At 39.7% G+C, this 21892-nt stretch overlaps 2 protein-coding genes across 2 annotated transcripts in view; both read left to right on the top strand.

Moving 5' to 3' along the window:
- KIF13B (kinesin family member 13B) overlaps positions 1 to 21892 on the top strand; it is a 269721-nt gene that overhangs the window by 73631 nt on the left and 174198 nt on the right. Inside the window, 4 exon segments of the mRNA XM_043988280.1 lie at positions 8504 to 8516; positions 12137 to 12197; positions 19592 to 19684; positions 20615 to 20795. Coding sequence (XP_043844215.1) covers positions 8504 to 8516; positions 12137 to 12197; positions 19592 to 19684; positions 20615 to 20795 — 348 coding nt within the window.
- On the top strand, positions 3380 to 3730 carry LOC122743371 (MICOS complex subunit MIC13-like). Its single transcript, XM_043988279.1, has one exon. The coding sequence runs from the start codon at positions 3380 to 3382 to the stop codon at positions 3728 to 3730; it is 351 nt and encodes a 116-aa protein (XP_043844214.1).

Raw genomic sequence — 21892 nt, forward strand, 5'->3', positions numbered from 1 at the left:
TAGCAATACAATTACGTATTATGGGTGTATCAGAATAAGCTCTTTGTGATGTATACATTCATCTTAGCGTGGGTGAGAGTAGGCCATCCTTTTGAAACTGACAGCTGAAACTGACAGCTCTGACTGTTAAAATCCCAGTAGCATTCAAATGTGAAAGTTTGAAATATTTACAAAAATCAAAAATAAGTGATAATATTTTATATTGGTTTGAGAGATGGCTTACATGGGAATATTATGAAAGCACATATCTACTGTGAGATTCCTTTGGCAAAAAATCTTGTATAACTCTTGTCAGTTCCCAGATTTAAATTCAAAGTGAATTTTGTCATTTTGATTTGATTTGTGAATAGTATTGAAGCTCCTTGACCAAGAGGGCTTCCCTAGCACAAGGGCATTCCACTGATAACTGATACCCTGATCATATTCTCAAGGACTTTTTCCTCTCTTTTTTTTTTTTTTTTAGTGAGGCAATTGGGGTTAAGTGACTTGCCCAGGGTCACACAGCTAGTAAGTGTTGAGTGTCTGAGGCCGGATTAGAACTCAGGTCCTCCTGACTCCAGGGCCGGTGCTCTATCCACTGCGCCACCTAGCTGCCCCACTTTTTCCTCTCTTTCTAATCCTCTTCCACCTTACTCCTCTTAACATACTCTGCGGTCCAGGTGACATTGGCCTCCTTGCTGTTTCTTGTACAACACACTCCAATCTCCCATCTTGGAATTTTTATGGGCTTTCCCCCATGCCTGGAGTTCCCTACCTTTTCATTTTTATCTCCTGGCATCCTTCAACTTCCAGCTAAAATCCTGCCTTCTACAAGAAACTTCCTCATCCCCCTGAATGCTCCCTAAAGTGATAAAAGTTCCTCACCCACCCACCCACCCCAATACATGTCAATACTTCTAGCTGTTGTCCATGTACTGGCAAATATCCACGTGTTATCCGTGGCTATTCCTTGCTCTTGCCACATGACCAGCACATCTTTTGTAATCATAAATTCTTTTTATGATATTCTTTGCTCTGGTAACCATATATTCTCAAATATTCCTTGAAATTCCTGGCCACTTTGTAAGCTTCTTGCCACTCCAACATTTTCCAGTTGGCCAATCATAAACACTTATTAAGGGCCTACTATGTGTGAGGCATTGTGCTAAGCATGCCAAGCATACAAAGAAAGGGAAAAGATAGTCCCTGTTGTCAAGCAGCTCATAATCTCATAAGAGAGAAAGCATGCAAACAGCTACGTACAAGCATGCTACATACAGGATAAGAAATAACAGAGGGAAGGCACTGGACTTAAGAGGGATCAGTCAGATTTCCCATAGAAGGTAGAATTTTAGATCTGACTTGCCAGCCTGTGTTTCCAGTTCTTTACTTTTTACAAAACATGCTGTATAACATTTTGTGGGTCTTTTTTGTCATGGATACCTTTGGGATATATAACTAGTTGGAGAATCTGTGTCAAAGGCATTTCAGTTCCTTCCTTCTCACAACGCTTCCCAGCATGTATGGACTGATTCATAGCCCCACTGACAGCATACCTCTCCATCTTTGTCCAGTGCTTCTAATATTGATGATCCCCGTTTTGGACCATTTTTACCAATTTGCCAAATGGTGAGGTGGGTTTAAATATTTCCCTTTGTCACAAAGAAGGGCTCAGGTTGGGGCGGGAGAGTTTTGTTAAGACAAAAAGCATCAGTTAAATGTGTGAGGTTTTTTTAGGTGAGGATGTTGCTATTGGTCATTTGTTGCCACTGCTGCTCTACCACCCTCCAAACCAGGCTATCAGAGACCATGGATGTGGGGAGCTAAGCCACCGAGCACTGGTCTCCTTGGGACCGAGTCTACTCGTTTTCACACCAGCCATTTTCTGCCAGAATTCCTTCTCTCTTTTTCCTCTCTGTCACCTTTCTTTACCTCTTGTCCAGAGAACTATATTGAAATCTACTTAAGCATTTCCTCTGGGAAAGCATGTTAGTAGACTGCCCCATTATTATTTCACTCACCATCTTTGTGACTCTCCAGTCCAGAACTCCCTTCCTTGGCCACTCCTTCCTCATCTGTGTTGTCTCCCCCATTAAAACAAAGGCCCCTGGAGGGCAAGGATTGTTTCCTTTTTTTTTATTTGTATCCTCACTGCTTGGCAGTCACTATGTGTTAGAGATTTGATCTATTTCTGCCATTCTTCTAGAAAACTTTTATCATTTTGAAATAGAAATGAATTGGAATAGGACCTGAAATTTCAAGTATATAAAGTACTATTAGAAATTTACAAAGGTAACTTGGTGATGGATAATGGATGAATGGCTGAAGGATGTCAAACAGGTGGTTTTTATATGAAGCAATAAAATGTGTTAATAATGACTTGAAACAGTTCTCAGCCTCAGTAATAAAGAGAAGCATATTAAAATAAATCTTTTGGGTACCCCCTTACCTCCAATAAATTGTTAAAATAGTTAAAATAATCAAAATCTTGGAAACTCAATACTGGTGTTTTGGAGAAGTCGGTACTCTCATTCATTGCTTGTGGAATTGCCAGTTTGTAGAACCGCTTAGAATCCCTCAATATCGTCCAAGGCTCAGGATTAAACACAGCCTTCCCACATGAAGCCCTGCCAGATCCTCTTAGCTGCTTGTGTCTTCACCAAAAAATATCTTGCGTCTATTTTGTATCTAGCAAGCTGCTATATATTTTTTGTTCCTTGGATAGTTCTCATTTGTAAGCTCCTTAAGGACAGGAATTGTTTGACATTTGGTTTTGTTTTTCTAGCACCTAGCACCCAGCACCCAGCACACTGCTTGGCTTAACATAATACATGCTTGTTGAAGGATGGATTCTGGTAATGTGTTGTAAAAGTTTTTTTAAATTGTCATACTCTTTGAATTAGTAATTATCTTGTCATGAATATATCTTGTAATTAAAAAAACAACTGTCTCTTCAAAGATTTCTGTAGCAGCCTTATTTATAATGAAAAACCAAAACAAAACTGGAATCAGTGGAAATGCCCAACAATAGGAGAATGGTATTAAAACAGACAAGTAAAGAAGTAGAAACCTGGAAGGACCTTTTTGAAATAATTGCAAAGTAAAAAGAGTAGAAGCTGAACACACAAATGATAATATATAAGAAGAAAAATGAAAGAAAATGGATAAACAGTAAATCTTGATAGAGACATGAAGGGCATGACTGAAAAGTGCTAGACCATGTTATGCATTGATAATTATTTCAGTATAATAGTTGTAAAATAAGTTTAATTAGTTGTGTTTAACACTATTATTAATCATTAAAAATTTATTAGGCCCGCCCCGGGTGCAGCCGGGACGTGGTGGTTGCCAGTGGCGGGTAGAGCTCCGTGTCCTTGTGTTGCAGCAGAGCTCGGTGACCATGGCTACCCACCTGTGGCCCCTGTTAGGGTTTTGCATTAAGGCCAGCTTGGCTGGTAGGTCTGTATACTTCGTTTATGATCAGGGACTGCTGGAGTTGAGTTGCCAGGGTCAGGCTATACTACGAAGGGCACAGGAGACAATCCCAGTTGCCTTCAGCCATTACTCAGACTTACTTTCGAAGCACATGGGCATCCGGCTGGAGCTCCCATCCACTCCACAATTCAACGTTAACCTCCAAGAGAGCTGGAACTCAGGCATCAACAGCTTGATGTTTTCACTGTCCACTGCTCCCTCAACGACCCAGGCATACAGTCATGAAGGCTGGAACTACCTGAAGGGCCAGAAGTGAAGCTCCCGCCCCTCAGGCACATTGGTGGGGATGGTGGGGGTGAAAAGGGCTTGGGTTTCAAGACCCCAAAGCTGTGGGATGACACTTGTCCCCCTGAGGGCAGCTTGTGACCAGGCCCTGCCCAAATAAAGGACTTTAAAACACTTAAAAAAAAAAGAATTAGACAATTCTGTTTAATATAGATAGCTTTATAAATAATTTTACTAGATTATAACCTTTTGGGGGGTGTGTGTATGTATATATATATATATGTATAGATATAGATATATAAACATAAATAAAATTTTGAAATAATTTTATTATTTAAGTAGAACATTTTTATAAACCTTATTTGATGTGAATAATATGTATTAAACACTAATACAAATATATATGTATATATATTCCTTTCCTGACTTCTTAGAGTATATGACATACCCAATCTTCTCTTCTTTCTCTTCTCTCTTGTCTTCTCTTGTCTTCTCTTCTCTTTCAATTTTCTGCCTTTTGTTTCTTTTTGATAACTAAAGATTCTTGTGAACTTGAGTTACTAACCTTTTTTCTTTGTTTGGATACAATCACTCCTGGGATGCCCTGCTCTTTAAAACTTTTCTGTCACCATTTTTCATGTTAGGTGGTCACAGTTACTTTTTAATGATTTTAGCAAGTACCATCTTCCCCTACATTTTTTGCTTTTAATCTGTGCTGGGCTGGTCAAACAGATTTCCATGCCTGTTAGAATTACATTAAAATGAGACATTTCAATTCAGAAAATATTAATTCAGTACCTGCTGTGTGCAGTGCACTAGCTAGGTACTGGGGAGACACAGATTGAAAATGTAACATGTGGTCCATGTCCTTAAAGGTTTATAAATCTGTTTATAATTTCGAATCAGAGGAGTTGAATTCAAGTCTTGGCTCTGATAACTCACTAGGTGTGTGACCTTTGGGCAAATCCTTTCATTTCTCTGAGTCTCATTTTCTTTTGTTGTAAAATTCAGGCTTTGTACTAGGTGATCTTTAGGGTCCTTGCCATCTCTTAAGTCATTTGAGATCATCTTATATGGATTTTGATCAAATGTGACAAGAGCAAAGGTGAACTCTGCTGTAAAAGCACAGCCAAGATCACTCTGGCCCGGACTAGCTTTGGTGATGTGATAGATGTAGCATATGTTGGGACTTGAAGGAAGATATGGCTTCATCAGATGGAAAAAGGTGATGGAGAGGTCTATTCCAGGCATGGAGGATTACATGAGCAAAGTCATGAAAGAGGAGAGGGCTGGGCATTAATGAGGGAGAGGAAGTCGGCTAGTTTGTCAGGAATTTAAAGTGTAGGAAGGGAGTAGTGGGAGAGAAAGCTGGACCACAGAGGTTGGAACTAGATTGTACAGGGTTCTCAGGTGGTGAGAGTGCAAGGATTTTCTCCATGTTTGGGCTATTTAGAGGCTTAGGATCTAAGGATTTAGAGCTGGAAGAGCTCTTAGGCATCATCTTCCTTTTTTTTACAGGTGAGGAAACTGAGGGCTAAAGAGGATAAATAATTTGCCCCCAAACATGCAGGTAGTAAATAGCAGATACAAGATGCAAACCAGCTCCTCTGATTTAAAATCCAATGCTCTTTTCCATACACTATATACTCTGTTGCTTGAGTCTGTTCCAGGTAAGTGAGGTTATTATGTACACGACCCCCAAATAAGTGAAGTATTATTGTATTGGAGGATAGCTGTACTCTTGGGTTGAGGGCGGGGTTTGAAAGAGCTGTAATTACATCTTTTGGTTTCTTGTGGCTATAGAAGTTATTTGAGCTTCACTTGTATAGTCATAAGAATCCCAAGCTGGAAAGTTAGCTGTGTAATTAATTTACTGGTCTGTTTTAGTTCTCATTACTATGCTATGAATTCAGGGCAGTGTGTTCATCTAAGTTTGACATTTGATTATGGTTTCTGAGCCTACTATATAACATCCCTGTGGGAAGAATGAATAATCTTCACCCTGTGCAAGGCAGTTTTATTTCAACTGTCCTCAAAATATTCTAAGTAGCAAAACTTTTTCTGCCAGGAAAATGAATGAGGCAGAATCTTCAATTATATAAATACTGTGAATAGTAAATTTATATCTGGAAGCAGAGAAACACATGATTTTTTTCCGTCACAAAATCAGAATGGAGGAAATTAGTGAACTTGAAGTGTTTTGGGAAATGTGACTGGTAGCAGAAGCAGTTGCTAACAGTATGAATCATTGAATCATGAGTCCAGAAGAAACTGTATTGGGTTCCTTTGTCCCATCTTCACCATTAGGTGGGTCCACAGACATCATTATATGAAACTGATGAGAATATAATTTAAATTATAAAGATTAGTGGAAAGGGGGATTATAAATGTGTGTGTGTGTGTTTATTTCACAACTTTTCCTGTAAGGAAATTCTAAAACATTCAACTCAGTAATCACTTATTAAGTGCCTTCTATTTGTAAAGCACTGTAATACAGAGATTAAAATGAAACTATTTCTGCATTCAAGGAGATTATATTTTATGGCTGTATGTATGTATACAGGATGTATGCAAATAATTATAATACTAGATAATTAGAAGAAGGTGAGAATGCTAGTGGTTGGGGGGCATTGGAGAAGAGGCGACCTTTCTAGGAGGAGGGAGACTCCTAAATTGACCTTTCAAGAAATTTATGGATTTTTCTTTTTTAATGTCAGGTTTCTGATTCTAAGTAGAGATGAGCTAGTACAGGTTTCTGAGGTGGAAGTGGGAAGTATGGGGTGCAGAGTTACTTCCACCTCTTGTCTTTCAATTACATTTGTAGCCCTTCATATCTTTTGAGGATCCCTATCCCAATTCTCGTTTGCACTGATTTGTCAAGTCCCCCAGAGCAAGGCTTCTAGCTGCCTCTCCCCTTCACTGTTCTAGAGATAGCCTTGAGGGGACATTTTTCTCTGATGCTGTCAGTTTGAACTCCTATTCTGGTGTCTTCCCAATATCATTTGTTACTATTTCTCTTATATCTTCTATTCTCCCGTGATTTAGTGTGCCAATTTCACTTAGCCAATGTGAGTTAGCTTTTACAAAGGAATATTTACTGAGAAGTATATCAAAAAATCACAAAGCACTTTCCCCCAACACCTAGAGGCATACTCTGTCCTATACTACCTTGGAGAGTCAAACTTAAATCAGTGCTGTAAAGCATTTGCCCCACCCAGACAGCTTCTGAATGCTGCACAGCAGATAAATGAGTCCCTGTTATTCTCTTTTGGCTGCCCTTGCTGGATCAAGCTCATTTTGGACATTGTTCCTCAAAGGACTAAATTTTCTCCAAAATCTGGCATGTACTCTAGCAACCTGACTTCTGGTGGACTGCTCTCTGTGACTTTTTGAAGCTCACAAGAGGTCCCCTCCTAGTCTCATAGTCCTTCACCCAAAGAGGTAAAAAAACAATGGGCTACACTTTGGCCTGGGTGGGGAGATAATCTTCCCACCTAGAGATTTACAGCACAGTTTTCCTCCCAGGAATCAGTCAGGTGGCAATGAAAGTGAAAGTTGCTCTAGTAAAAGACTTTTGTCTGCATTTTGGTTTTGGCTCAGCAGCCAACCAAAAAGACTCCTCTTCACATGGTAAGTAGTCTGGAAACAATACCTGTGCATGTTCTAAAGTCTGTGTGGGGTTTGCATCAGGCAGAACACACCATGCATGCCAATAAGAACAGGACTCTTCACTGGCCAATCCCAGACCACTTTATCCTACCTAAACCAGTTAAAAAACCAGCTTGTTCTTTCTCTCTTTACCTCTTGAGTCTCCTATTCTTCCACCTCTATTTTCCTTAAGTGACCTAGTATAATATATTTAAGGATCTTTCCTTTTCCTCCTGTCTATTCTGAAACTCAGAGGCAGGGCTGGGGGAAGAGTGAAATTGAAACTATTCTCTTGGGTGAATCCTGCCTTACTGTTACCTTGACAAATTTGGGTGAACCTTTAATATTTTCACCCCCATTTGCTAAAGTAGACAGATTCATTCAGAATTAGAATAATCAGTGGCAGATTTAATTGGATCTAACCGCCAGCTTTTCTTTATTATTTTATTGGGGAGATGGTTTATAAGTAATAGAAAGGGTATTTACATTTAGTTTTTCCTTTCTTTAAACTCTTTTAATCAACGGGAGGGAGGATCCATCCTGCCCTTGGTCAGATCCTATACTTTGTCTGCCAAGGGGGAGGTAGGAAAGAGAAAGAGAGTCTGAGTGGGGAGAGACCAGTTAGCAATGACTCTGGATCTCCTCAATGAACTGCTTAATGCCCCTTTCATTTAGACCTTTGTCCTAAGGACAACACTCACTTTGCTTTGAATATTCCTTCGATGTTGCAGAGTTGGGGGGGGGGAGGTGGGGAGGTAGTTGAGGATGGAAAGTAAGCATTATTCTTGGTTTTCTTAAAATGTATGGAGAGATGAATATTCAAGAGTGAAAAAAGTTACACAATTAAACCTTTTTATGATTTATGCCTTAGATTTTTGGCTTTGCCAGTCTTCGATGATTATTCATACTCACAAACACTGGTTATTAGAGACTAATAAATTATTTATTTTAAGTCAGTCATTTTCTTTGAGGAAGTTGAAATGTTTGTCTTAAAGGTGATGCTTTTGTCATTTTCTACATTTGCATAAATGCTTGTTGATGAATTTATTTTTGCAAATGTTTATAATCTCTTTAACCATCAGAAACTGTCTTGACTAATTTTTTTCCCCTCTTTTCTCTTTTGTGCCAATGATCACTCTTCTGTTGGGAATTTCAGAAGCCAGCCAAAGGTAAGATGTTTGGATTGATTACATTTGATAGTTGCCAGGCAATTTTCTGGGTGTTTTTGAAGTACTCGATAGCTCTTACTTTCTTGAATACTTTCCCTGCAGAAGCCCAGTGACATAAGAGTGATGTGTGTTGTCAGCCTACATGTGTGATCCTTGCTTACTTGTCATATGAGGGACTAGACAGTTTGGGAAAGGCTGGTATTTGTATTTTGATCACTGCTGGCTTGTTGCCAGTAACTACAGGCATGAATTCTATTTGTGCTGTGTCCTTCTGCTGATGGGCTCAGCCATTGTAGTTTCTTACACAGCCTGTTAAAACTGGCGACTATAGACTCTCTAATTGGCACCCTAAGCTACAGAGGGGTTTTAGAGGCTTTTGAGCATATGGATACAGAGCAAGGGTGGCCTTTATAGGCAGGTAGTTGGCACAGTGGGTAGAGAGTGGTAGGTCTGGAGATCTGGTCTCAAACACTTCCCAGCTGTTTGACCTTGAACAAGCCACTTGCTTCCTAGCTACCTCAATTTTTTCAACTTCAAAATGTAGATAGTAAGAGCACCAATCTCCCAGGATTGCTAAGAGGATGAAATGAGACAATATTTTCAAAAGTGCTTAGCACAGTTCCTGGTACATAGTAGGTGCTTCATAAATGTTTGTTTCTAACCCATAGCAGTTGTCAGGAGATTTATTTTGATCTTGGTCTTATCCCTAAAAGATAGAAGGAATTCCAGAGAAGTCGGTCATTTCTTGGGGGATTTTTGAAGTATGATATGAACCAGATAGTTCCCTTGGACTGGCTTTTAAATTCCTTGAGGAATCTGGAAGCTCCGCCCTCATAGTTCTCTGTTTTCTTAAAGTAGATGATTTGGGGCCTCTATTTTCTATCATTTTTTTCTTTAGAGCATAGCTAGATGATGTGTTCCATGTAGATATGAAACAATGTATAGATATTAAAATGACTACGATGAGATGCCAGACAAGCTTTTGGGGTAGTATTTGGAGGTGAATACATGAAAAAGTCACCACGTAACTCTCTTTTTAAACTTTGTGTGTATTCTATTTTGTTAAATGTTTTTGAAGGGGAAGAGTGAATTCCTTTAAGGCGTCTCTGACACAAAGACATCTGTAGCAGTTTGCAAAAGGAGCTAGAGCTGGGGCGAGTGCATTCCCTGTTGCTGTTTGTACCAGATCAGTAACTTCACTTCTGAAAAGAGGAGTGAGTGAGGAGTTAGAATCAGAAGCATGTGATGGGGGGGAAAGGCCAGCAAGGGGCCTGAGGGTGTGGAATGTGACTGAATGTCATCTCTCTGATTACTCTAAGCAGGGAGTAAAGGGCCTCCATGCCAGACTCTGAAGTTAATAGGATTTGGGTCCTAAGCATAGATCAGTGTGTATTCAGATGAGACTTAGACAGGAATTAAAATTAAGCAGTGATAGATAATAGTTGAAGTTTAGAAGGAAAAGTTATTTAATTGGTATCTTTATTTCTTTTAATCTTGTTTGGCTTTTTGTCTGTAACTAGTAGTCAGGAAGACATCAATTCTGTATGGCAATAAACACTTAGGAAAACTTGTGATGTGTGCCATCTTGTATTCTAAGAGTGTCAGACTCAAATAGAAACAGTCCCGCAGGCCATAGTGACTTAGGAAACCACATATTAACATTACCTATATTGTATTATATTTTTATTTATTTCCCAATTACAGTTGCTGCTCTACTCTATCAACATTTCCCACTTAGGGGATTTAGGCAATCTAACTCAAGGCACCATAGAGCATCATTCAGTTACACCGAACAATCATTTATTAAACACCCCATAGGAGGCAAAGGAAACCCAGTCTATTGTGCTACAGTTGTCAGAATATGTTTAAAAAAACAAGTTCATGGTCCCCAAGTTAAGAACTCCTGCGCTAGAGAAAGTAGAGGCTGAAGAATTTGAGCTCAGGATTGATGTGATAAAAAAAAATCACCTGTGCTCAGAAAGGCTTACTTTGGTAGAAATGCGAAGGTTGGACTGGCAGTCATGTAGTCCATTAAAATAGTCCAGATGATAGATGAGGAAGGCCTGAAGAAGCATGAGACTTTGTTGTTAGTGGACAGAATGGGATTGATGTGAGAGATGTTGAAGAGGTAGAATGGGCAGTTAGTGAAAACTTCTCATTATATTAGGTGCTCCCCAATTTTACTGAAAGTCAGTTAGCATTTATTAAGCACCTGCTATGTGCCCAGCATGGTGTTAAGAGCTAGGGATACAAAAAACGGTAAATGATAGTGGCTGCTCTCAAGGAACTTACAGTCTAACAGGGGAAGACAGTGTGCAAACAGCTATGTACAAATGAGATACAGCAGCACTAGCATTAAGGAGGATTGGCAAAGGCTACTTGTAAGAAGGTGGCATCTCAGCTGGGACTTGAAGGAAGTCAGGAGGTGGAGAAGAGGAGGGAGAGCAGTCCAGGCATCTGGGACAGCCAGAGAACACCCCCCCCCCCCCCCCCCCCCCCCCGCACTTGGGAAACAGAGTATCTGGTATGAGAAACAGCAAGGAAGCCAGTCCCGCTGATTCCAGAGTATGTGGAGGAGGACAAGGTGCAAAGGAGACTGGAAGAGCAAGGAGGGCCAGGTTAAAAGGGCTTTAAAAGCCAAGCAGAGGGTTTAATGTTTGATGTTGGAGGTGATAGGGCGGTTGCTGTGTAAGAGGAGAGGAGGGGACAGCTAGGTGGTGCAGTGGATAAAGCACTGGCCCTGGATTCAGGAGGACCTGAGTTCAAATCCGGCCTCAGACACTTGACACTTACTAGCTGTGTGACCCTGGGCAAGTCACTTAACCCTCATTGTCCAGCAAAAAAAAAAAAAAAAGAGGAGAGAAGGGAGCGTGGAGAACAAAGGTTGGAAAGACAGGAGTGACAGGATTTGGCACCTGCTTTGATGGGGGAGGGAAGGAGGGTGAGGAGTTGCAGGATTGGGAGGTTGGGGGACTGGGAGGCTGGCAATGCCCTTGACAGTAGGAGGGAAGTTAGGAAGAGGGAAGCTGAAGATGTATACAGGCCATCCACTTTGAGCTCTTTAATGGTTGTTAATGCAGGATGGCATTCCGCAAGGGCATTTCCAGGTAGCGTTCTCAGTTTGGATCTGCCACAATCATATTGAAAGTGTGTGGAATCTAGGTTGATTGGCATAATAACACTAATACCAACAAAACAATAATAACACATTTCCGTAGTGCTTTAAAGTTTACAATTTGTTTTCTGTGCTTTCACATTTGATACTCACAACAACCCTGGGAAGCTCATATTGTCCTTGATTTACAGATGAGAAAGCGGAAGCTGAGAGAGGCTAAGTGACTTGCCCTTACAGTGACACAGCTAGTAAGTGTTTGAGAATGAATTTGAACTCAAGTCTCCCTGATCTCAGGCCCCACACTCTGTCCCCTCGGTCACTTAGCTTCCTCTCAACAAGAAAGTACACATTTTCCTTTACTTCCAAAGGTATAATTCTTATATATTAAGCGTTCAACCATGGAGACCCCTTTAGCTGTTATGCAGTCAGATCCCATTTTGATGATGTGGGATCGTTTCTTGAAGGTTCCATTATTAATGCATGCTTTTATTTAATTATTTAACAGGTATTTGCTTATGATCATTGCTTCTGGTCTATGGATGAATCTGTCAAAGAAAAATATGCAGGTAATAGAGTCTTGTACTGTGTCCTTGATACTTAACAATCTGTGATTTCTCGGATTTGGACTGACCCAGAGCACAACTCTTCTCTCAGCCTTAGTAGATGGTAGATGGTCTTTCAGTCTTGCTATCCCCCACCCCACCCCCACCCCTGATTCATTACTCTTGGCCTTTTTTATGTTAGCAAGACAAGTCCTTGAATTATAGACCTAAAGGATGTTACTAGGAATATACTCAGAGCCTTTTTAGTTTGACAGAATCTGCTGGTGATTTCCTCTTGCTGGCTTAGCCTTTGAGAACCCATGCTGTGCAGAGCCTATGAGAGTCGGACTCTGCTATGCCCGTTATGAAGGATCAAATAAGAAAGCAGCACTTTGCAGGAACTTCCTTGAGAACTATCAGAATTCATTATTTTAATCTGTCCTTTGTGGCTTTAAACGTTTTGACATATGAAGATGAAGCTACTAACCTCAGTGTAGTTTTTGCACAGTTCAGCTATCTGTACACAAATGCATAAAGGATGAGTAGCAAGTAAAGTGGATGAGACATTCTAATTCAAGATGGTAGCATGGATACTAATGATAAGAACTAGCATTCACATTGCACATTAAGGCTTGCAAAGCCCTTGACAAATGTTATTTAATCTTTACAACAACTTTGAGAGACAGGTGTTAGTGCACCCATTTTACAGTTGGAGAAAGTGAGGCAGGCACAAGTTACATGATTCGCTCAGGATCACAGCCAGTGTCTGAGGCTGAATTTGAACTTGGGTCTTCCTGACTTCAGGCCCAGTACTCTATTCCACTGTACTACCTACCTGCTTCTGCTTTTGTTCTCATATATATGTTTGTTTTCTTATAATCACTGTGTCTCTGTGACTTATGACCCTTAGTTGGAATATGGCTCTGGAAGAGGAAACCTTATTTAGAAAAAAATAGCATGGGTAAAGGAGGAGGGAGTAATAGGATTAGTGTTGTATGGTATGATATATAAAACAGGAAGCTACACCCAGCTGAGGTGAAATGCTGAGAATCTACCACAAGACCAGCAGAGCTACACCCAGCTGAGTGTGCAGCCTCAGTGGTCACAAGCATCACTAATGGTTCAAGAACCAGAGGGCAGCATGATGACATCACTGGGAGACACTTGTAGGCCCACAGTATGAGAGACATGACTTTCCCCTCTGTATACTCACCCAGATGATATGTACTTCCTATTGGTGTGCCCTCTGTGCTGTGACCATGTGCTCTCATGAGCCTAGAATGCTCTTCCTCACTTTTCCTGGGCTTCCCTGGTGTCCTCAGATCAAACTCCACCTGCTACTTCTGTAGGCCTTTCACATGCCCTTCCACTGCTAGTGCCTTCCCTCTGAGATTAGCTTTCATTTGCTCTGTATATATCTTGTACAGACATAGTTATTTGCATATTGTCTCTCCTTGTTAGAATGTGAGCTCCTCCAGGCGAGAGATTTATGTTTTTTTCTTTTCTTTGCATCCTTAGCATTTAGCATAGTGCTGGTCACACAGTAAACATTTAATAAATACTTGTTGACCGACTCACGTATGTTCCCTACGTGCCCACCCTTTGCATTCATGATATATGTTTATGTATACGTATATGGAGGAGCAGGGTGGGGAGAATATTTTATTGCTAATTCATTTCCATGCTATTTTATTAAATGCCTTTCCATATACATACACACACACACACACATATATACACACATATATGTATAGCACACACACATATATATACATACACATATATACACGCATATATGTATAACACACACATATATGATGGAGAGTTAAATATCACATTTGAATTTTTAAAAATCAGTTTCATAACCTAGTCATATTTAAGATCCCACAGCTTGAAATTCTACTAAGGGAGTCAGCTTTGGAGGTCTAGTATACTATGAAGAATGAAATTCTGAAAATGTGAGAAATAATTTTGATGAAAAGGAAGGGGAGATGGGGGGAGGTGTGGGAGTTGTTTAATGAGACCACTGGATGTTCAGAGGAAGTGATCAAACAACTTAAACTTTTAAAAGATATGTTCAGAAGATGGAAGCAGGGAACAGGGAATAGCAAAGAGTTATAATTGTAGTGTTGGACATGCGATTTCTAAGATCAATAAGAAGGGGCAGGGTTTTTCAAAGCTGTGTTGGAGAAAAAGAAAGAGCAAAGAGGGTAAAATTCACCCTGAGCAGGGTGAATGGGTTTGTAGTAATGGGGGACAAGAGAGAGAGAGATCAAGGGAGGGAGGGAAAGGGGGGAGATGTAGCTGTTCAAATCTTCCTTTGTTTTTAAGGAAAACAAAATCTTTGAATTGTAAAGGAAAAAATAAAAATGGCTAATAGGAAGTTGCTATACAAGAGAACCAGGGTGATATAGTACCTTGCTGCCCTTGATGAGTTAAAATCACTAGGCTCAGGTGATCTGTATCCCAAGGTACTTAAAGAATTATCTGACATGATTGCTGCTTCCTATAGTGATCTTTGAAAGACTTTGGAGAGGTAAAGTCTTACAACTGTATTTTAGAACAATCAACTTTAGTTCATTATGGGGGGGGGGCGGGGCAGAGAAGCTAATTTGATTTTAAGCTGCACTGAGAACCACAATCTCCTGAAGTAGGAAGTTGAAGCCTTATTGTTCTTGACTCTGGTCAGACTACATTTGGAGTATTTTCTTCAGTTCTGGGGACCACATTTTAGAAAGGGCAGGGATAAACTAGAAAGCGTTCAGATGAGACAGCCAGGATGATGAAGGGCCTCTGGTTCATGCCGAATGAAAGTGGGAATGTTTCGCCTGGAGAAAGGAAACCTAAGGGCTGCACTTCAGTTTCTTGTCCTGTCTGACTGTACCTTCTCATTCTCTTTGCCAAATTGTCATTTGTGTCAAACCTCCTAACTGTGGACGTCCCCAGGGCTCTGTACTGGACCTCTTCCCTTCTCTGTATTTTCTCACTTGGTGAGGGAGAAAGTTTTGATGAGCTGAAGTTTTCTCCTCAGCTTTCATGAGTTCAGTTATTATTTCTAAGCAGATGTTTCCCGGAACTTTATATTCAGCCCTTATTTCTTTCCTGAAGTTAGTCTTGTATCACCAGCTGCCTGCTGGATATTTTGAACTGAATGCCCTGTAGGCATTTCAGCATCAGCATGTCCAAAACAGAACTCATTATGTTCCCCACATACAATTCACCCCTTTTTTGAACTTTTCTACAACTGTCAAGGGCATCACCATTCTTCCACTTATCCAGATGTATAACCTAGGTGTCATCCTTGACATTTCACTCGTTTCACACATTCGTTACATTGCCGGATCTTGTGATTTTTTTACCTTGACAACATTTCTTGTATTCTTCTCTGTGCTCACACAGCCACCATTGTCATCCCTTCTCGCCCAAACCATTGTATAAGCCTCCTAATTAGTCTCCCTGTCTCAAAGTTTTTCCCTACTCCATCCTTCACACAGCTGCTTAATTGATTTTCCTTAAGCTTCTATCTGATCATATCACTCCCATATTAAGTGAACTCCAGTTGCTGCATATTGCATCTAGAATAAAACACAAACTCCTGTTTCTCATTTAAAGCTCTAAACATCCTGGCCTCAGCCAAGTTTGTAGCCTGCTTATACATTAGTTCCTTTCCTACACTTGAGGATCCTGCTAAATGGGCTTTTTCTCCTCGCATCACACATAGCACTTCCTCTCTGGTCTTTGTGTCTTTTCACTGGCTGTCCCCCATCCCTGGAATGGACTCCTTCCTTTTCATGGAATTCCTTCACTTTTCTACAAGCACCACCATCCAAACAAAAACTTGGCTAGGCTCCCTTCCTGTTAGTACCCGCCCTCCCTTCCTTTTACCAACATGTATTTGTTTTGTACTTATTCTTTGTACATATGTACAAATATACTTAGGATCATAGTTCTAGATCATCCACTCAATCCCACTCAATTCACAGATTTGAGAAAGTTGAGGCCTAGAGAGATTGTGACGTCATGAGGATCCCAGAGGACAGAATTCAAATATGGATCCTCAGAATTCAAGTCATGCACCTTCCCCACTGTTTCTTTAATTGAATGTAACTCCCTTGAGAGCATGGACTGGGTTCGTTGTTGTTGTTGTTGGTTTGTTTTTGAGGCCTTTGTTTCTCCATACAGTGCTTGGTACTTATAAATGCTTGTTGATTTATTCATTGATCCAGGATCATTGTGTTCAAGCACTTGAAGGTTTGCTATGTGCAAGTGTTATTAGACTTGTTCTTCCTGAGAGCAATGGAAGTTAGAAGTGGCCAAATATTGGAGGTCTCTGAAATGGAATGGGCTCCCACAGGAAGTATTCAGTTCTTCTCAGGAGAGAAGAGACTTAAGGAGCATGCTGTCATTATCTACCATCCATCTGATGGCACTCCTCATTTTCTTTTGATCTTTATCCTCTGTGCTCACCAATTAGGTAAAGGCTTACATTATTACATCTTCTAAAGGGAATTCTTGTTTGGCTACGGCTCCTGAGATCTTCCAACTCTGAGCTTCTGTGATTCTGTGATACTTTTTCCTTATTGTGATGTAAAGCAAGAGTTGCAATGGTGATGGATATGCACTTGTTAGTTCAGTTTTACTGAACTTGTGGCCACTTGTGGCCACGAGCATACCACTACGTGATAGCTTCTTAGGGAGGTGGTCTTACATAAATCTTTTGTTAAATCTAGTCTTCCAGCATACATGGATTATTTCAAGTCCTTCTAACCATATATTTAGGGCTATAACTTTAATTTTTAATCCTCATTTCTTAGTATAGCTTGTTTTTTTTTTTCCAAAAAAATCTGTGAGCATGTCATATGCATTTTTTGGGGGGGCAGGGCAGTGGGGATTAAGTGACTTGCCGGAGGTCACAGAGCTAGTGAATGTCAAGTGTCTGAGTCCGGATTTGAACTCAGGTCTTCCTGAATCCAGGGCTGGTGCTTTATCCACTGTGCCACCTACCTGCTCCCCACCCTTTTTTTTTTTTTTTTTGCAGACATGTAATATACATTAAAAATACAAAGGCATGATTAAACATTTCAAGAATATATATCATTGAGAAAGAGCACAACCAGAGTTACCTCTAGCCATGAATTAATTTTAACTTCTGAATTTTCAACTCTGGAAATATAGCATTGCTATTCAGTTCTACCAAGGTGGCAAAATCTTTAAAGAATTTTCTTTTTTTTTGTTGTTATTGTTTTGGAAGAATTTTACATCTCTTCAGCATAATTATTTTTTATGTAATCCCTTTCTAATTGGCTTTCAGATTTCATTTTATTCTGTTTTGAGAGACCAAGACTGTAAATTTCTTATGCAGTTTGGGCCTACCCAGAATGTTCTGAATGAAACTATTCATATCCTTAGGTCATAGAAAACTAACCACAGAATCTGAGAGTTGGAAGAGACTTCATTGTGTGAGGGCCAAATCTAATATATGTAAAGTTAATTGGGTGACTTGCCAAACTATTGGGGTCCCGGAAATAATGAGGGACCTCTAGATTCAAATCCTCCCCTCCAAACTGCCCTGTAAGATATTTTTCCCAGACCAATAAGAAAGGAGCCTTACAGCTTCTTTTCCACAAAAGGATAAGATTTTATTACTTGGGAACTAATTAAATAATAAAGGTGAAATTAATAAAAATCAAAGATAAGGAAGTAGGGAAAAAGAAATACAGATAAATTCTCCTAGCTCTAACCTAAGTCTATACAATCCCCAGCCCATTTCCAATTAAGCTAATTCAAAGAAATTTGTGTTCACTCACCACACCTGGGATGTCTGTAGTTGCTTGCACTACTGGAAAGGCAGGAGAGAGAGAGAGAGAGAGAGAGAGAGAGAGAGAGAGAGAGAGAGAGAGAGCGAGAGCGCGAGAGAGCACTAGCGTTCACTAGTGTTCCAGAAGCTCCTCAGCCTCCCCTCAGGGAGCGTTCAAAAAACTGCCTATGGAGAGAGGGTTCTCCTTCTGACCTTAAGATAACTTCAGGGTGGGCCAGGTGTGGCCCCTCCCAAATGAGTTAGCTAAAACTCCAGTCATCCATCACTGCTATGACATGTCCAATAGGAGGTTGTCCGGTGTCTATTGGAGATTTTGCAAGTAGGAGAAATCTACCGCCTCTCAAGAAGTGCCATTTTTGTATAGTTCTAATTGTTAGAAAGATTTCCTGACATCAAGCCTATATTGGCCTGTTTGAAATATCTGCCACTGTTCCTGGTTCTTCCCTCATATTCTAATAAGGAGAGACAACAAATAAAGGAGGGTTTAGCTTCATGGTAGAAATACAAGGTAGTACTTAGTGTCCAGCAGGCAAAGCATCAGGGCAGATGGTAAAGCCTTATTGAGCTTGGTGAACAGTGGTGGTATACACACACACACACACACACACACACACACACACACACACACACACACACTACAATTCCCTACCAGTAGACCCTCATGCTGTAGGTATTAGGCAATGACATTGCCATATTACAGCCAACTGTCTAATCAAAATTAGAAGACTCTTTTCTTAGCCAAGTAGTCTAGTTTATGTACACCTTTCAGCACATTTTAGCTATTAAAATTTTGTTTCTACTGGATTCTTACTATACTTGAGGAGGAAGTAGAATTGTGTGATAGGTGATAGCTCATTTGCATAAATTGGAAAGGTTACAGTTACTTTTTTTAACTTACATAGTCCTTCCATAAATATGATTTTAAAAGTATAATACACAGGTATAATTACTTAACTGTTCTGATACTGTTGATCACCTTTTAAAAGGATTAGGGAACAATACACATATTTATTTTCATTCATATTCTAATTAATGCTGGGAGTGTAGCCTTAAATTGCCTAGAATATACCAACATCATTGCTATCTCATAGAATTTTGTTCTTCCTGCAGGATGTAGCCTATGTTCCATCTAATACTTCACATATTTCTTTCTTTATTCCTCTCCCCCCTCACCTTCCAACTTCTAGTACCATCCCTCCCAAACTACTTTGTAATTAATTACCTTGAATTGATTTGTATTTCTTTATATTCATTCTGTTTATACTTTTACATGTACTTATTGTCTCCTGTTTTAGAATGTAAGCTTCTTTTTTTGCTTTTTGGGTTTTTTTTGGTGAGGCAATTGGGGTTAAGTGACTTGCCCAGGGTCACACAGCTAGTAAGAGAATGTAAACTTCTTGAGGGTAGGAATTGTTTCAAGAGTTGACTGAGTAAGTGAATGGTATGGTCAGATTATACTTAAGAAACATAGAAATTAAAGAACAATACTGTAGGATAGATTGAAGCTGGCAATGGAAATTAATTCTGCCTTCTGCGACTTTTTTGGCTTGTTCAGATAAAACTTTTCACTTATAATAGCTTGGGTTTTTGTTTTTATTAGGTCAAGATGCTGTTTTTCAGTGCCTTGGAGAAAATATCCTTCAGAATGCCTTTGATGGCTACAATGCATGTATCTTTGCCTATGGACAAACTGGTATGGCTACACATTAACATGACATTTTATGAGCAAACACCATTCAGGGGAAGAGGAAATACAAAAAAAAAACATGCTTGTTTACTGACAGAGAGAAAATTGGGCAGTGTTATTCTTTAGAGAGATAAATAACAAAGGAAAAGTTGGTTTCTCTTTTTGGCCCATTTGTCATTCCATTATAAAGATAAGATAAGGTGGCAAAAATTATTTTTCACATGAAAGCATAGAAACCACGACTTCTCTTGCCACCTCAAACCAACCTATGGCTCAGCACAGCTTTACATGTCTATAACCATACATTTGATGTTGCATAGTCACTAACTGTAATCATCACCGATTCAGTAAAAAACACTACGGAGTTTAATCAATTTTTGTGGCAAACAGGAAATTATATTTGGTTTCAAGTAAATTAATGATTGTTATAAAATTATATCTTGTAATTAATTCTTTATTCTTCATGATTCTGTGATAATTTACTGTTGTTGGGGGCAGTGATGTGTGTGTATGTGTGTGTGGTTGTCCAGTGATATGTGGGAGGAGAACTTCTGCTATTGTACTTTGGGGCCTATGTTGGATAGAAGCAACACTATGTCACCCTTAGAAAAATATACTTAGTGTTCTCAATTTGGGGAATATTCTTGGCTCTTTTTAAAGGAAAGTCCTCCATTTTGGCTCCTTACTCTTCATTTACGTGAAGTGATATTTGGATATTTTTATATGTGAATTTTATTAGACAAAATCCATTCTCTTTATTAAGAATTCTCCTCTTCCATATGATTGGTAGTAAAGCTTGTGACTTGTAATCATTATCACTGTCAACAAGCATTGAGTCCCTACATCATATTTTTGGATATTTATAACACCAGAGAGTCTATGAACCTGGGCCCCTCTCTGAAGAAACTATTATGACCACCATTCTCTTTTTTTTAGGGTCTGGAAAATCCTACACAATGATGGGTACCGCCGACCAGCCTGGACTAATCCCAAGACTTTGCAGTGGTCTTTTTGAAAGAACTCAGAAAGAGGAGAATGAAGAACAGAGTTTTAAAGTTGAAGTTTCCTACATGGAAATCTATAATGAGAAAGTGAGAGACCTCTTGGACCCCAAAGGGTACAGAAATTTTAATCAAATAATATCATATGACCTCCATTTTATTCAGGCTATCCTATTTGTTTCATTGGCTTGGCAAGTATCACTTTCTTAATGGACATCCATTATGAATTTATTATCTTTGAGTAGATTTTACCTTTTTAAAAATGTATTTGCACTACTATAAATTTTTATTCAGCGTACATTAGACCTGGAACTCAGTACCTTAGAACAGATAAAAAAGAATAAGACACAGTCCCCACCCTTAAGTCTTCATTGTAGTAGGAGAGATGAAACACATATAGAAATAACTAAATAAAAAGTTATACATGAAAATTCAAGGGGAAAAAGGCATTAAATGCTTTGCACATTCAGAAGAGGGAGAGGTGACTAAGAGGATCTCAGAAAACTCCATGGAAGAGAAGCCATTTAAGCTGGACCTTAAAGGATGAGCAGGAATTGGGCAAAACTAGAAGTGTGTTGTGAAAAGTAACAGTATAGGGGGCAGCCAGATGGCGCAGTGGATAGAGCACCGGCCCTGGAGTCAGGAGGACCTGAGTTCAAATCTGGCCTCAGACACTTAACACTTACTAGCTGTGTGACCCTGGGCAAGTCACTTAACCCCAATTGCCTCACTAAAAAAAAGTAACAATATAAATAAAGGTACAGGGGCAGCTAGGTGGCGTAGTGGGTAAAGCATTGACCCTGGATTCAGGAGGACCTGAGTTCAAATCTAGCCTCAGACACTTGACACTTACTATCTGTGTGACCCTGGGCTACCCTCATTGCCCTGCAAAATAAATAAATAAACAAATAAACAAACAAGCAGATAAATAAAGGTACAGAGAGGGGATAGTAAGTGCTCTATGTGGTTAATTGTATAGCTTGGATGGAGTGAGGGTGTGTATTAGAATGACAGATTTGGGGCTGTGTTGTGGAGTTCTCTAAATGCCTTAGAAAAAAATCTAAATTTTATTTAGTAGGCAGTGGGCAGCTAGTGAATGTTTTTGAGTAGGGTTTGGCATAAACAAAGCTGTGGTTTGTAGTGACCTAAGGTCTCTTTCCACACTTGAGTCTCAGTAGGTAAAGCCTCTAGAAAAAATAAGGCTACCCGCTGA

This window comes from Dromiciops gliroides, chromosome 2, assembly GCF_019393635.1.
Source record: "Dromiciops gliroides isolate mDroGli1 chromosome 2, mDroGli1.pri, whole genome shotgun sequence".
Lineage (NCBI taxonomy): Eukaryota > Metazoa > Chordata > Mammalia > Microbiotheria > Microbiotheriidae > Dromiciops > Dromiciops gliroides.

Excerpts from the sequence above, each read along its gene's own strand:
- LOC122743371 (XM_043988279.1), top strand. The coding sequence starts at position 3,380 with ATGGCTACCCACCTGTGGCCCCTGTTAGGGTTTTGCATTAAGGCCAGC.